Genomic DNA, 16,683 nt, shown 5'->3' with positions numbered 1-16,683 from the left:
AAAGCCAACAACCTTACCAAACACCAAGTCAACCCCTATAAAGATCTTCTCAAATGTAGCATCTGAACTTTGACCTACTACAAATTCATCCCAGTATTTTGGCCCTGCAATTGTTTCTTATAATTTCAACCCTACAATTTTAGCCTCTTGCAACTGTAGCTTCACAAAAACCCTAACTTCGCATGTGTGGACAAAGAGAGAGAGAGAGGTTTATCCCAATAAACTTCTATTCCTCGTTCCTTTCCTCGTCCTTCTAGCCCTTCTTATCCTTCACTATTCCATATCAAACTTGAGTTGGATGAGTGGTAATTACTTGTATTTATAGCCTTTTCAGGGGTTGAATAAACCTCCCTTAGGTCGACTTGATCTGCTCTTGGGATGGCTTGGTCTTGGGATACAAAATGGATTTTCCTTGATAAAATAAATATCTTTATTTATTGCAATGAATCCAAATGGGACTATGATACATGACCAATATTATTCTTTATCTTAGAAATACCTAGAAAGATAGAAAATCTAAAAGCACGAAGAACATGCTTTTACCTCAAACTTGAGTATGAAATTCATACTGAAAATAAAATGTAATTTATTTTTCTTTATTTTCTTTATTTATAAAGAATATACAATGTCATGATTACAATTAGGTCATTGTGAAGACTGAACCTAGTTTCAATTTTCAACAGAAAGTGGCCAAATTCATGGCCTTGTGAATAAGGTTGGCCATCAATTCTTCTCCTCTCACACATTCGAGCTTGAGGTGGTTGTGGGCCATCAATCAAGCAATTTAATTAAGAAAGGAAGTGTTTTTTCGCATAAGGTTCACCTACGCCATGAAATTGAGGAAAATATTGATGTGGTATATGTTTAAGCCCCTAAGCATGATAAACTGAAAATGGACGTGCCTTTGGTGTTTAAAGGAAAGGATCTTTGTCGAGGATTAATATGTGAATGCGAATTTAAGGAACTATTGTACATGACAAGTGTGGCATGGGTTACTTAAATTGTGCCAAATCCATGATGATAAGCTCTAGAGAAATGAAAGTTCATAAACTGGGCATGGGTGGTGCGACATGAATGCTGTCATCAAATTTCGGTGAATGGAACCAAAGAGAATTGTGAGGTGTTTATTGGAGAAAATAATCCAAGCACTAGTTCCTATCTGCTAGGTGTCATAACTATCAATCCATGTGTCATAGTTGATTTGAATTGACTTGAGTTTAGTTGATTTTAGTTGAGTGTCACTCCAGTCATTTATTACTGCTTGGATCTTATGTAATCTTGTTTAACAATTACTAAGTAATGTGAATATTGAGTTCTCTTTGTTTCCTATTTTGATATTGTTCTCTTTTGTTATTTTCGCCTCGGCAATCTTTAACATGGTATCAAAGCGCAACCTACATAAGTATCTTTGAGAGAAACAAAGAGAAGAGTGCGAACCTACATAATACTCCTTGAGAGAGCAACAAAGAACATGAGTGAACATGAAGCAGCTGTGAGAAGGCTCCGCTGTTTGAAGCTAACTGCAAGGAAGCCAAATCCCATAAGGAAGCCTATTGCTTCCAAGAACAATGTAAACTTTGAAACAAGAACTGATAATGTTACCTGTTTTGTAGAGATAGCAAAAAAGTGACCTGATTTTGAAAAGGGGTGATGCAGAACACACATCTTTTTTAGAGCATAGTTTTTGGCACTTTAAATTTTTTTATGTACATTATGTTTTAGAATGGTAGTGATTTTCATGCTGATTTAAAAAAGTGGTAATTTTGCATCAAGCCATTTTTTAAAAATACCTATTTTTTGATTTAAATTTTTTAATGTATGAAATGTAAATAATTATTTTCTAAACTTAATAATTTTTGAAGTGGTCTTCTTCTTCATATTTTCTTGTTTTTATTTTTAATTTTTTTTTTGTAGTGAGGTTTTTATTGTTTTTCATATTTAAAGAAGAAGGTCAATATTCTACATATTTATACATAGTTAATTAATATTTCAATCCAAATGAAATAATTGTCTCTAAAAACAATAATTTTTAACAATTGACCAAAAAAACCATTTTTAACATAAATATAACTAAAAAACTACATGTTTTGATTATTTTTTGTAATTTTTTGCTAGAGATGACATGTCAAAATCACAATTTTTATAGGAAAATTTTAACTAAAAATGGTTAAATAATAGTTTTGTTTTGTTTTTTGTTTTTTGTTTTTTTTTTTTAATGAATTTCATGTCAAAAAATAATAATAATCACATTTTTTTTTTCAAAAAATAATGATTAACATAAAAATGAATGTGAAAATCACATAATACAAATATTGAACATATAACAACCTTAATTGAGTGTTTTTTGTTCTCAGAAAATGTCAAAGTCAAAACATTGCAAGTATAACTAATTAATAGTTTCCAAAAATGAGCTTGATTTCCAAGCATAACTTAAATTTAATCAACAATGTCATGTAATCCAAACTCTTCGTCCTCTGGAGTTTCATCATTGTCTTCTTCCATAATATTTTCTGCTTCATTTTGCTCATTTTCCTTCTCTAATGGATCTTTGATGTCTGCGAATCTCCCAATGTATGCCTTTCCAATCATTCCGTGTAATGGTGGTTGGGGTTCCTTTGCCTTTTTCGCCACATGTGATTCACTAAAGTCCCCTTTCTTCAACCCAATTTCTTTCATTGCATCTGGAAGAAATTGAAAAACATTAATTCTTTGCTAAATAAAATTGCACTGTATTGGATCTTTTTCAATGGCAATGCAATTTCTTCCTTTTTGAAGGCAACATGTTAGTGTTGTACCTAATTATTAAGCACAAAAGAAATAATGAAGTAAATTAGTACAATGACATATAAATTAATAAATAGCATATTGAAATTCAATTCCATATAATAAAACTTACCTGAGCCAGAAAATAAATCCAAAACCCAATCTCCTTCATTTTACTGCTACAAAGACATGGCTAAATCAAGCTCCTAAATAACATTGGGTTACATTGTTTAAGTGCTCAAACAACTCGATAGAGTGCTTAAAAAGGGCTTAATCGAGCAATCATTTTTTCCACCCAATCATGCCATCTCTTGCCAAAAAGTATAACCCAGCTCCATGCTTTCACCCTTATAGATTATGAATTTCTAACAATCTATATCCTAATTATTATTATTATCAATTTTAAGGTCTTATTCAAGGCAGACACCAAATTGGTGTATGAGACCCCCTTGTTTGTGGGACAAGAGACCCACCTCCACGCAACGATTTGATTATTGTCTATAAGACATACCTACTCTAACCCCTTTTGGTTTTTGAACCTGTGACCTCTTACGAGGAAACACATGCTCTTAACCATTAGGCCTATTCATGCTCTAAGAAAGTGGATTTGATTAGCTAAAGATAGTAATATAGAAACTCACAATTATAACTCATGATCACAATATATAACACACATGTAACACACCTAAAAGATTACAAATTATGATAATATGTTTGAGAATACAAGCATAACTATTTCCTTTTATGCATCTCCAATGGGAATGTAATTATGAACTAGAATCTAGCCTAGGTTTGGAGGTTGTGTTTTAAAAATTGATGCATTAATAAAGCATATATGTGTAATCTTAAATGTATAAAATTGTATTTTATGCTATTTAAAAAAAATTGATTTGAACGTTCATTTTGTTAGGTTTAAAGGCTACATAATTTAGCACAAAATTTAATGTTGATTTCCAAGTTATTAATTTGTTTCAGTTTCCAAAAAAATTATATATTTGAATATTGATATAAACTATGTTAACATTATCTATCTATCTATATAACATAATATTATATTAGTTTAATTTAATGATATACCTTTAACATCTTCCCACATAACTTTTCCAAGAGTCATTGCTACCATCATAGAACTTTGAAATATACTCTAAAATATCTATAGAAATCTTTTACTTTTCACAAAATCTCATATATATATATATATATATATTCTCAAGGAACTCTTAATCATAAACGCACAAAGTCATTACAATCATGGTATTATAGTCATCATATCACCAGTAAAAAAATAATAGCATTACACCCACCACTCCCAATTAACCTTCTGAATATACTAATTATATATATATATATATATAGTAATGCTTTGCTTTAATTTCGAAGTCATCTTGTTATACTATGTGCAACGTCTCATATCCATGCTTGGTAATAACCATCCTTCTTCCCAAGTTTGCATAGCCTGGTAATAACCATCCTTCTTCCTAGGTTTGAATATATTTATCAGTCACCCTTCATTTATTAGCTAGCTATTTAGGAGACTAACAAAAAGTTTGTTCCACCTTAATAGTTATGTGGTTGAAAAGCTCGTTCGGTTATAATTAGTCATTTATGTCTTCATCTAAAAAAGAAAAATCATCCCCATTTGTAATATTAATAATTTAAAAGTAAGAGCAACTCAGAAAGCTGTATGTATTATTATGAATTTGAAAAAGTATATTATATATTAATTTGAAAATTTAATAAACAGGTTAACTGCACAATGATAGAAGCAGACGAAGTTTTAACAAGGTTGAGCCACTAAATAATAAATAAATAAGCATCACAGATTAAATATCATATGTCTCCAACTAAATATTTTTTGATAATGCGATCTTTTAAGATGATTATTGACTTGGTAATAGGTTGTACTTTAATATACAAGTTGTTTCGTTGCTGTATAATTGTATTTGTCTACGTAAATTTATATTTTCCCTGTATAATCGCCCCAACATCAGCTTTGAAGTTATAATTAATGAAGACATGCCAACATTGTAGTCAATTAGTGGTCGCTTTTGCCATGTCCGTCAATGATTCAACAAAAACAATATATAGTAGCAACAACTATAATGATGCTGGGGCGATTCTGAGAATCGCAAGATGGCGGGGTGATTCTCAAAATTGCCCAATGTGCCCACGCCTGCATAATAATAGGTTTGAGTTTAATATACAAGTTGTTTCGTTGCTGTATAATTGCATTTGTCTATGTAAATTTATATTTTCCATGTATAATCACCCCATCATCAACTTTGAAGTTATAATTAATGAAAACAGGCCAACATTGTAGTCAATTAGTATTTTCCATGTATAATCACCCCATCATCAACTTTGAAGTTATAATTAATGAAAACAGGCCAACATTGTAGTCAATTAGTGGTTGCTTTCGCCAGATTCAACAAAAACAATATATAGTAGTTGCGACTATAATGATGCTGGGGCGATTCGGGGTGGTGGGGGCGATTCATTCGGAGTGGTGGGGGCGATTATGAGAATCGCCCGGCCACTCCATATTTTTTATCATTCAATTAAAGGTAGTTTTATAGTGGCAAACTCTTGAGTCCGAGCTCAGATTTTATAATAGATTTGACTAGTGGAGACAACAACAATGAACAAGGACAACTCACTAATTTTACACGGAATTCGCAGGAAGGCGATGGAGAACGCGGAAGAAACCGTGTATTTATCAATGAAATAATCTTAGGGTATAAGTTAAGAATCCTATGTTGCATACAGTGCACGCGCAAAGGGTTGAGCTTCTGTTGTACGCAATGCGAGCAGGGCAGAGGAAGCAACAGAGGAAGGGAGCCGTCCAATTATGATTATAAATGTCAGCATTTTGCTTCCCTCTTCTAATAGAGATTACTTTCATTCCTTTAGAAGTTCTCTAGGGCGTTAATCAGCCGTATAAATAGTTGTTGTAGAGTCTCAATAGAAGATCGTAAAGCCGAGTAAGAAAAGGATATCATATTTTTATGGATATACGAGGTGCAACAGCTGCAAGTAATATTATGGTATTATTGCCCAGGACCTCTCATGGAGCTCTCCAGCCGCAAATTATCTGTTGCGGGCTACTCTTGCTTCCCAGAAGGACGTTACAAAGAGCATCAATGGCGGAAAGAAAGCAATCGCTGCAAAGAAATGTAGTTAGAGCAAATTTTGGACCAGATTACGACTCTGACAGCGGTAATCATGAGACTTAATTACCCTTTGCTTACTGTTAATGTTTCCAATTGTGGTAATTGAATGCAGATTTATAACGTAATTCATTTTTGAATGGCGCAGGGGGTGGAAGGAGTATAGTGGATGCTAATATGCCGTTTCTGAGAAAGCGTATCAACAACCTGAAACTGCAAGAGGAGAGAGAAAATCGCAGGTTTCATAAGGAAGGAGAATTAGAACCAAAATGGATGGATTGGGAAAAGGAATTATATCCCATGTATCATTCCAGAATTTGCCAGTGGGTGGGGTTATTGCACAACTATTTTATTTACACACGGCCAACTGTTGCGTTGGCTACTTTGAGCGCTATGGCTCTGTAGTAGCTGCTGCTATAATGATGCTGGGGGCGATTACGAGAATTGTGGGGTGGCAGGGTGATTCTCAGAATCGCCCCATGTGTCCACCCCTACATGCAATCCAGGCATGGGCACATGGGGTGATTCTGAGAATTGCCCAGCCACCCCATATTTTTTATCATTACATGGAAAATATAAATTTACCATGAGTATTTATAATATTTTCCTGTAATCAATAATGTGGCACAGTAATGGTATCAGACCATTTTTCACCATTTACCGTGATGTAAATAGATTTGGAATGAGAGATATCTAGCATCTGGACCTCTGCAAAATACAAAATTAGTATTGATCTTTTCCCTCCCTCCGGGAATGGTCCTAGAGAGAACTAAGCCAGTTCTGAGCTGTTTAAAAGCCACGCTGTTTGTATGACAACAATGGGAGGAAGGTTTTTAGTATTGTTTATTGATATCGCCTCGTTAAAACTTACAAATTTCGGCTTGACCAAATTTAAATTATTTGAAGGGACGTGTGGTATCCTATGTTACCAAAAACGAGAAACGGGAAACGGAACGGGAAACGAGAACGGTACGAGAAACGAAGTTTGGAGGTTTCGCATATAAGAAACGAGGAGAGAGAAAAACACCATATTAAAGGTGAACAATATAAACGAAGCATTAATCATAAACCTGCAATGTTTTTGCTCATGAAATTGTAAAAAACAATTGTAAATACTAATTTAGTTTTAAAAAAGAAATAATAATTTTGTAGATCCAAAAATTTAGCCATCATTAATTCCAAGAAAATAGCAAACATTGATAAGAATAAGAGATTTGAAATATAAATAATTAAATTTGTTCTTTTGAATATCTATGTATCTCTAAAGTCACTTTCAACGATTCATATCAAAATGCAAGTAAACCTAATAATCTAGATTTTGAAGCTCATTTTCTGGAATAGTTGTTGAGCTTGAGCCAATTCCAAAAGAATTATTTTGGTCAAATAGACTTCATGGTATCATCAAGCATGTCTTCAGCATTGTCTTGTAGCACCTCAAGTGGAAGCTCATCAATTTCGTCATCTTGTGAACCACCATAATCCCACATTCTCGTGGGTCCAGTTTTGTATTCTAGTTGTTGTCGAGATAACAAACGTAGATTTGAATGTACAAACACCAAATCTTGTGCCATTTTTGTGCCTAGGCGATTCCTCTTCGTTGAATGGATGAAAGCATATTCACTCCAATTTCTTTCACATGCAGAGGAACTAGTCACCTATAAAATAAAATTAAAATTATGTTAGTCATAGTCAATCAATAAATCTTATAAGATAAATAATCTAAAATGAGCTTTAGAATTAATTGTTTAAACAATAAATCAATACATTAAAGGTATTTGTTGTTAAGAATACCTGTGAAAGAAAACGGATAGCCAAACGATGAAGCAAGGGGGTCCCTGTACCATATTGTATCCAGAAGTCGATGGGTCCAAGTTGTTGTCTGTTGTATGCACAATCTTCATTTGCAAAGTGGTCTTCTGATCTCAAATACTTTCCTAACTCAAACTGTAAAGCAGTGCGATCCTGACGATTGTAACACCTACTTATAAAAGTGTTCCAGTTTTGCATAACCTCTACATCTGATGATGGTTTCTTATGAAACCATTTAGGATTGAGTAAAAATGCAATTGAATGAAGAGGGCTATGAAGCATTTTCCACCTTGTCAAACTAAGTTCCCACACTTCATTTCTGGTGTCTTTGTCAATCCTAGAATTTTCATCTTCCATTATGTCATGAATCATCTCTCTCATTTGATCCATGCTCTCAAAGACATCCCCTAAGCATGGTTGATCACTATCAAATATGCGAAGGGTGGAAACAATAGGTGTAATAAGGGTAACAATATCCTCCACTCTCCTCCAAAAATTCTCTGAAGAAAGACCAATAATAATGTCCTCAACTTTTAGGCCATCCCCAGTATGAGAACCCTTCCACCTTTGCCAATCCATTGATACCACCATCTCTCTCAAAGATTGATGCATTTTAATAAGGCATTGAAGCATAATGAAAGCAGATGCAAATCTAGTTTCGGCACATCGAAGAAGCTGAAGTTTTGCATATTTCCTATAAATTGCTATGGATGCTGCATGATTAATAATAAAGTGCTGTAGCATCTTTGCTTCGGTTATAGTTTTATCAACCCATGCAATGTTATTAATATCTTTCAAGAGAAAATTCAAGCAATGCACAGAGCAAGGAGTCCAAAAAATTGTTGGATATTCATCCTCAATCAACCCACCAGTAAGGATATTGTTTGAGGCACTATCTGTAACAATTTGGACCATGTTTTCTCTACCAACCTCCTCTATTGCCTCTTTGAGGAGACCTGTTAGATATGGACCATCTTTTGTCTTTCCTGTAGTATCATATGATTTTAAAAACATAACTCATTTTGGACTAGAAACCAAAATATTGATAAGGGGACGATGGTTAACATCTGTCCAACCATCTGAGACAATGGAGACTCCAGATTCCTTCCAACTATCTTTAATGTCTTGAAGTCTAGCTTCAACCCGAGCCCTCTCATCACATAACACAGTTGTCCTCATCTTTTCATAACTAGGAGGCTTGTAACCTTTAGGAGCATTGTTAACTAGATCTCTTACCATTTTTTTCCAATAAGGAGACCTACAAACATTAAAAGAGATGCCATTTGCGAAAAAAAATCGTCCAATGGATGCATCGAGATTTCCCCTTCCTTTTACATCCCATAAGTTTTGAAGGTGAGAAACAGAAACTTGATGTTGAGAACAAGAGTGTGGACCACCAATTGTCAGTCCACTAGGATTGTTGTTAGCTTTAACTAAACCTTCAACAATATGTCTAAGCTTTTCAAGTTCATTAAATTGCTTAATTAGAGAAGCTTTTTCTGTTTTAGGTACACTGCCACATAAAGCTGATTGTTCTTTTTTCCCCATTCCAAGTAAATGCCATCGAACTCTTCCTACATTCCCCGATTTTTGTTTTTTACAATAAGGGCACAACCAAACCTTTGAACCAGATGATCCACTTGATCCTCCGCTGTAAGATTGAGTGCATTTCACAGCTGCCCATAACCTTGCCTCAAAGGCTTTTTTTGCTTCTTGATATTCTTTGTTTTGGATTTTTTTGGATGCCTCTATGGAAGATTTTTGTTGGGAAAGGGGTGGTCTACTTTGTGACATTGATGAACTTTCTTCCATTGCAATGAGAAATGAGTGGAATAAGAAATAAATGATTCTCCTCTGCAACCAATTTTAATCTGCACAATTTATATTTGAAAATTAGTTACAGAAAATAAAATAAAAAATTGACACTTAATTAGAAAAATATAATTAACTAAAAATTTGAAGAGAAAATCAAAGAAAATTTTGGAAAACTTAAACAAAATAAAATTATTTATCTTTTTTCAAATTTTCAAACATCTAAATCACCTTACTTCGAGCATAGGAGGGACTAGCTCCAAAGAAAGGGGTCATTGGCCCATCCAATTACCTCCTAGATCCATAGATGCTAGTCCCTTGCTCTGGCAACCCCTCTAGGATCATATAGCTGGACCAACCGCTTGTTCAAGGGAACTTCGATAGTCAGCGAGTGCCTAGTTCACCTCTAGAGGGACCCATTTTAGACAATTCGAGGAAATTAGAAAGGTGCATCTAGAATTAGGATTGCTTCCTCATATCTCCGGATGTCCCTTTCAGAAGGTTCAAATTTGGCAACGAAACTCAAGCTCAAGCTCTATACCCTGCATTTGATACTTTAATAATATATTTTTGCAGTGTTTTCATTTTACCACATACAACTCTGTCAAACTCTGTTGGTTGAGAGTCAAATTTGTGTAGAGATTCATTCAGACACCCAAAACTAGGAATCACTTTGTTTATGGATCACATTCAGTATCAGAGCACATTACAAAACCATAAATGAAGTCTTGTGGGACAGATTGATGGTCTGGACAAGAAGCCACCATTATGTTTGCTGGAAAAAAAATCCCATTATACCAGAGTTGCCAGGTGGTAGGAGAATGGAAGGGGACAATGAAGCAAAAGGTAACTGACATATACAACTCAGATAACTGACATATACAATCTCCCCTCAGGGAATTCCTATGAAAAATCACCCGTTACTCCAAAATTTTAATCCCTTCATGGGAACAGTATTGCAGCCTGTTCATTTAAGATAATCTTACAGGAACACAGTACTAGTCCGAAATGCAAAACATAATTGAATCAGGCTGAAGAAACCATACAAAGAAAGGCAGAGCATTTACACACAAATGATGGTGGCTTGTTGCATTATAATACGGTGGAGGTAAGCAACATTCCTCAGTTGCTCTCACATACTAAGACCTTGCCTGTTCACAGATTGTTATGAGTGGAATAAGATTTTCCTTAACACTGCGTTGTTATAAGACCAAACTCTCTAAATCTAAATATAACCAGAGTTATAATAGGTTTACTTTACACAGAGCTAGCCCCTAGTCTCCTAGATGTTATAATTAAACATGCCAACATGGAACATCAGTTGGGGAGCTCTCAATCATCAATGTCAATATTTGAAACAATTTTTGCAATTATAAAAGAAAAATAATAGTCACAGTCACTGCCTCTGTTGTATCTTCAACACTCTCATTTTCTTCAAATAGCTGTAGGCAATGCAAATAGAGCAAGAGAAGTTTTAAAGTTTTGAATGAAGCACTGGAGTTGCTTCCTTTTCCAAAGGTTTTTCTCGAGGTACATTTAAAATCAAGAAGTCTGGGTTCTAAACAAATTGATTTGTACAGATATGAATAGATGAGGAATAGCTTTGTATCAAAATTGACAAGAAGTACCTAGCCTTGGCAACTGGCCAAAATTCTTTGCTTTACAATCTACAAAAGCATTGGGTAGCAACTGTTGAAAGCACTCCAAGAAAACGTTCCACTCTTCCTCACTCATTTGAGACAATTCAAAACCAATTGGATTCTAATTTCTCACTGCTGTCTAGACAGAGCATTCCTTGTCAACTCAGGGGAGCTATTGCCATTTAAATTCTAGTACAAATTGGCACACGACTATTTATTGGAAATAACAAAGTCTCATTCTTTTAACTGCCTAAGAACGTCGAGCCTCTTCAAATACTATGTATCGAAATTTCTTGCTAAGATTTAGTAGAGAACGCTACTTGCACCTGGTCTGTGTTTTGGTGATATTCTTGATGAATTCCAGAATCCAGAACAAGCTTATGTTTGGTCATTGGTGGCTATGAATAATAAAAGAAATAGCGAGAATCACTGCTCAATTTTCATGCTCTTCGGTGTTGATTTCTAGACTTGGGAAGTGTGCACCATACAATAATGATGTGTTGTGTTGTCACTTTATCTGGCGGTGATTTAAATATAAACCCCTACTAGATCCGAACTCGTTGTTAATGATGCATGCTTTACGTGCTCATTAGAATGTAATTTTCAGGAAAACACTGTAACTTGAGCAATATAATACCAAGGTTTCATCATGTTAATTTCAATGTCAATTCTTCGAAAACCAAAATTCCACATTGCTAGATCAAATGACTGTTGGGTAATTTATATAGCTTCTTAGTCCTAAAAATACAAACCACATTTCTTGATGCTAATATTCGGTGGTTATCTTGAACTGAACTTGAGATTTTGAAAACATCATTGAAAGATATAGGTTCATTTCAGTAATTTCTACCCAATTTCGACACTTTACTTGATGAACCTGTAGACTTCATCTTTTCCATGTGACCGGCCCAAAAATAAATGATTGAGGGTTTTAAATTGTTCACCTTGTAATCCTTATTTTACTTATGCTGTAATCCTTATTTTACTTATGCTGAGACTTGCGAGGATACGACATAGAGTTCTCGATCTTATGCTCTTACTTCAAAACTAAGACAGGGCATAATACTCCTCTAATTTGTGTGAATGAGCTTGCAGCTCGAAATCTTGTAAACCATATGGATGTTATATAAACCTCGGGGAAATTTATTTTACTTATGCTGAGACTTGCGAGGATATGACATAGAGTTCTCGATCTTATGCTCTTACTTCAAAACTAAGACAGGGCATAATACTCCTCTAATTTGTGTGAATGAGCTTGCAGCTCGAAATCTTGTAAACCATATGGATGTTATATAAACCTCGGGGAAATTTATTTTACTTATGCTGAGACTTACGAGGATACGACATAGAGTTCTCGATCTTATGCTCTTACTTCAAAACTAAGACAGGGCATAATACTCCTCTAATTTGTGTGAATGAGCTTGCAGCTCGAAATCTTGTAAACCATATGGATGTTATATAAACCTCGGGGAAATAAATGTAGAACATTGTAACGGTTCCTGTGATGCAAAGGCATACTCCAGAGAGGAGAAAAGTCGTGACAATTTGTACCCAAAAAGGTCCACGCTAATTGGTTCTTACTGTTTTCGGATCAAAGGCACGAGTCTCTTTGTTTGTGGAATTTGATACATCTTCGGATCTTCCTCTAAATCAACGGCCTCATATAAAATATCTGGGCTTCCAATAGATTCTGATATCGGGTAGTGATCGTTAAAACTGTGGGCTGGGATTTCTCCATTAAAACACATTGAAGATGCATCAGAAATTCCAACCCGAGGTGAAGGTCTAATGGAAGACCTAGGAAGAGAAGGAGATACTTGTTTTTGACCGCTTGGCAATGCAAGTTTCAGGTTCAAGCACCCCTCTTGATCCATATGGAACTGAACAGAGAACTGCTCATCCTCTGCAGATTGATTTATAGTCATAGTACTTACAACAGGAGAATGACAAGACCGTATAGCAGAGAGTTCAAAATCCGCATACATGATACAACTTGGCAAGCATACAAGGATATTACGGGACTGAACACAGGGATAGCGCATTATGATATGAACAGTTGATCCCAGCGAACCTTACCTACCCAAATCTTGAGAGAATTATGTGGTCTAGACTCTAGAACGAGCATTCATAAAAGAAAACCAGAGATTGAAGTGTGTAGGTAGTACCTTTTGACAATGCTGTTGAAGATGCGGGCGTGAAGCTGCTTGGCTCTGATCTGTGCCTGGCTTGCATGTGAGTAGTGATGGGTTTGCTCTCTTCTTCTGCTTAAATCCTTGAAAAAACATGAGCAACTGGAGTCTAGAACTGGTGTTTTTCTTTGGCAACGCTCTCACAATACCCTGCGTTCTCAGCTAGTTCTTTCTTCAGCTGCTCGCTCACAAATACCCTGGACTCTGGAGTTCTTATGTTTAATTTCCAGAAACTAACAGTCCAGCTCAGAAACTAACAGTCCAGCGAGGCAGACTAACAGTGAACTGCGAATTAAACTCTCTGTATGTGTAATCGATTGCTAATTAAACTTGATTTAACCCACGTTTGAAAAAATTAAATTTAATCTGAGTCTGAAAAAATAAATTTAACTGCAAGTCTATCCGGAAACGGCCAGAAGAAACTGCAAGTCTATCCGGAAACGGCCAGAAGAAACTGTTTCGTTTCGCCGGAAACCGTTTCTTGCCAGTGAAAATGAAAACGGCCGTTGCAGACGGCGTTTCTAGTATGGTCGGGTTTCTCCGAAGGTTTCTGCCAGAAACGGGGGACATCGTCCCGTTTCTGGTAACTAGGGTTTGAAGTGCAGTAGGCAACTATGGTTTTTTACGCTGAATTTATTTGGCACATTATGCAAATCATTTCAAGTTCTCCATAAACCAGGTGGAAAGTTTTAGAATTTAATTTCCAATCTCATATTTGGATGATTGGTTAAGTTTGATATATACTTCAAAAATTGGAAAGCTCCCGATACAAATTTGCAGTTTAAAGATTTATGAAATAATTATTTGGTGGGTTTCTTTGTTGGAGTATGCAACATGAGGCAATGTGGATGTGGGATAATTATTGTCATCTATCTAGGAAAGTATTTTCATTTTTGGTGGGAAGGTAGACAAGGTACAAACAGTAAGGCAATTCATTGCTTTATGGGGAGTTCTTATTGCTTTAGGGGGAGTTCTTATTGCCCCAAAATGGTTGAGGATGGAGAGTATTTAGATATTCAGAAATGCAACACTATCTTCAATTCTCCCATCCTTAAAAACTAGATGAGTGGTATCCAAAATTTGGTAAGTTAAAGGGTTTAACCAGTGTAAAGATTTATGGATTAATTATCTCGTGGGTTTCTTTGTTGGAGTATGCAATAGGAGGCAGCGTGGATGTGGGATTATTATTGTCATCGATCCAGGAAAGTACTTTCATTTTTGGTGGGGAGGCAGAGTATTCAGATATTCAGAAATGCAACACTATCTTCAATCCTCCAATCCTTAAAAACTAGATGAGTGGTATCCAAAATTTGGTAAGTACTTTCCTGACGTATCAATTTTGATCACATATACAAAGAATAGAACTGGATCGCTGATTTGCTGTCTAAGAGAGAGGCGATTAAGAAAACAGGTAAATTCTTCTTTTCATCTTATGAACATGGGATTATGATCATAGAAAGTAGCATTAACCATTCATAGTTGAAATGTATCAATTTTTGGAACCTATAAAATCATTTTTGCAGTTTTTGAGGGTATATATGTATGGCCTTTATAGAATAGAGGACATAAATTATGAGATGGATTTACAATGGAAAATGTGCATGAACAGTTAGTATAAATAGTTAAGTAAGCAATAAATAGGAAACTATTATCAAGAAACAATAGATATAGAAGATTAGAAAGTCTAAAAAGACATAGAAAACATGTATAATTTTTTTTATATTTTTTTTTGTAAGCTAAGGTAGAGCCTCTTTTTCTATTTATATAAAAGCAAACTGAAACCTCATACAGTTAATAGGTGGCCTCAACTTGCCCATTGGGAAACAAAGTTTGTTGGCCACCTATGCATATTGTAAGCCATCAAAAAACGATAAGTTATCAATCTTTCTACCCAAGCGATATATACATAACTATTTATTAACCAGTCTGTCTTAGATCCCATAAGCATGCATGTAAAAGAAAGCTAGCCACTAAAAAAAAAACATGAGGTCATTGTACTCATCTATTTTTTGATGTCTTCCAGTTCTGACTCAACTATCGTTGGATCTTCAGCTGAATCTCCAGGTGTTGGTGTCATTTCAATAATACAAGAAATTTGTTGTTGTATACGGTCCAATCTTATGTCCTGCTTGCAGAGTTGGAACTGGATCATTTGCAGGTCCCTTTTATAGTCTGGCATGTCTCTGATGATCAGAGGCATCCCCATGGACACTTGTTCCATTGCTTTTCCTACCAGTCTTTTCATGAGCCAGTACAGATGCAAGGTCTGTCTGAACTGGGATAGTCTCCCTCTAGTGTTCCCAGGATCAGGAATGTGGTCTTTCCATTCCTCCATTTCATCCTCGGAGTCCTCTTCCATAATTCTTTCCTCCATTTCTTCTATAATTTTTCAGATCCCAGCATCCGTTCCTTCCTTGTATGCTTTTGCTGCCTCTCTGACAGTCTCGTCCATGGGTCTTCTGCCTTTCCTCTGTTCCGAGGTTCCCAGGTCCTTTGAACGAGGACCTGATTTTCCTCATCCTCCGCGACCTCTTCCTCTGGCTGGACGCACCATGTCGCCGGTGTCTGCTACTTGTTCACAGTGGTCACAATTCAATGTCAGGATAAAACAGCCATTACCCCATCCAAATGCCAATTGCCTCCTGGGGATTCTGTTCTTCGTCACTACCTCCTCTCTACCTACACTCCGTTGCCCCCAGGTATTCAAGTGAACCAGGAGTAGTCTTCACCTTCTCTGTGCTCTCCCTGACTTGCCTCTCGGTCAGACCCATAGTCTTTGTCTCTCCTCGACTGTCCTTTCCTCTTGCATCGAGGTCCCTCAGGCTAACCCATTCCCTGTGCAAACTTGGAAGAGTGAATGAAGGGGGCTTCGTGCTAAGACTCTCCTCCGTCCGCCCTGCCCCTGCCTTGCTTGCCCTCGCCACTCCCTCCCCTCGCAGCGCTACCTCCTTTGCATGTCACCCATTCCTTGCTTAGCTTCCTACCCAACTTCCCTTCCCAGGCTTGCTCTTTTCTGCTACCATAGCTCCCCCTATCTACCCAAAAATTCGGCCTAAGGAACTTCTCCGGACCCTTCCACCCGGATAAACTCCTCTCTAGCCTCGCTAGTCTTAGCCCTGAGCAAAATGCGCCACTCCCTATTAGCTTCTATGCCCACCAACCTGGCCAACATCAACGCAAAGCTACAAGGCCACTCTTCCTCACCACTTTTGTTCTCTTTGTGCAACATAACCTCTCCCCATGGAATTTCCTCCCCAACCTGGCACAAATTCCTTCCCCCACCCGACATACTGAACTTTCCTT

The 16,683-nt window shown here is 36.2% G+C and overlaps 2 protein-coding genes, 1 long non-coding RNA gene and 1 pseudogene across 3 annotated transcripts; 2 read left to right on the top strand and 2 right to left on the bottom strand.

Moving 5' to 3' along the window:
- Nucleotides 1-1,000, top strand: part of LOC149139207 (uncharacterized) — a 73,324-nt pseudogene extending 72,324 nt beyond the window's left edge.
- Nucleotides 1,001-5,643: 4,643 nt separating this feature from the next.
- LOC149139206 (uncharacterized) lies at nt 5,644-6,335 on the top strand. Its single transcript, XM_089450637.1, has 2 exons — nt 5,644-5,979; nt 6,079-6,335. The coding sequence occupies exons 1-2, from the start codon at nt 5,769-5,771 to the stop codon at nt 6,333-6,335; spliced, it is 468 nt and encodes a 155-aa protein (XP_089306763.1). The 5' UTR covers nt 5,644-5,768.
- A 974-nt stretch (nt 6,336-7,309) lies between these two features.
- On the bottom strand, nt 7,310-9,551 carry LOC149139205 (uncharacterized). The gene is made up of 3 exons (XM_089450636.1): nt 8,816-9,551; nt 7,722-8,725; nt 7,310-7,585 (listed from the first exon to the last, which is right to left on the bottom strand). Exons 1-3 carry the CDS (start codon nt 9,549-9,551, stop codon nt 7,310-7,312), a joined length of 2,016 nt encoding a protein of 671 aa, XP_089306762.1.
- A 1,074-nt stretch (nt 9,552-10,625) lies between these two features.
- On the bottom strand, nt 10,626-12,338 carry LOC149139204 (uncharacterized). Its single transcript, XR_016264437.1, has 2 exons — nt 11,180-12,338; nt 10,626-10,702 (listed from the first exon to the last, which is right to left on the bottom strand). It is a non-coding gene; the product is annotated as an uncharacterized LOC149139204 (long non-coding RNA).
- Nucleotides 12,339-16,683: the final 4,345 nt, after the last annotated feature.

Source organism: Pinus tabuliformis, chromosome X (genome assembly GCF_031772625.1).
Source record: "Pinus tabuliformis cultivar Carrire ecotype Pingquan chromosome X, CPIR1, whole genome shotgun sequence".
NCBI lineage: Eukaryota > Viridiplantae > Streptophyta > Pinopsida > Pinales > Pinaceae > Pinus > Pinus tabuliformis.
Note: the sequence above shows the minus strand (reverse complement) of the source record. Positions and strands in the feature narration are given on the sequence as shown.

Excerpts from the sequence above, each read along its gene's own strand:
- LOC149139206 (XM_089450637.1), top strand. The coding sequence starts at position 5,769 with ATGGATATACGAGGTGCAACAGCTGCAAGTAATATTATGGTATTATTG. Across the intron at positions 5,980-6,078 it reads AGATTACGACTCTGACAGCG|GGGGTGGAAGGAGTATAGTG; the intron begins GTAATCATGAGA and ends TGAATGGCGCAG.
- LOC149139205 (XM_089450636.1), bottom strand. The coding sequence starts at position 9,551 with ATGGAAGAAAGTTCATCAATGTCACAAAGTAGACCACCCCTTTCCCAA. Across the intron at positions 8,726-8,815 it reads AGTCTCCATTGTCTCAGATG|GAAAGACAAAAGATGGTCCA; the intron begins GTTGGACAGATG and ends ATGATACTACAG. Across the intron at positions 7,586-7,721 it reads CTATCCGTTTTCTTTCACAG|GTGACTAGTTCCTCTGCATG; the intron begins GTATTCTTAACA and ends TTTATTTTATAG.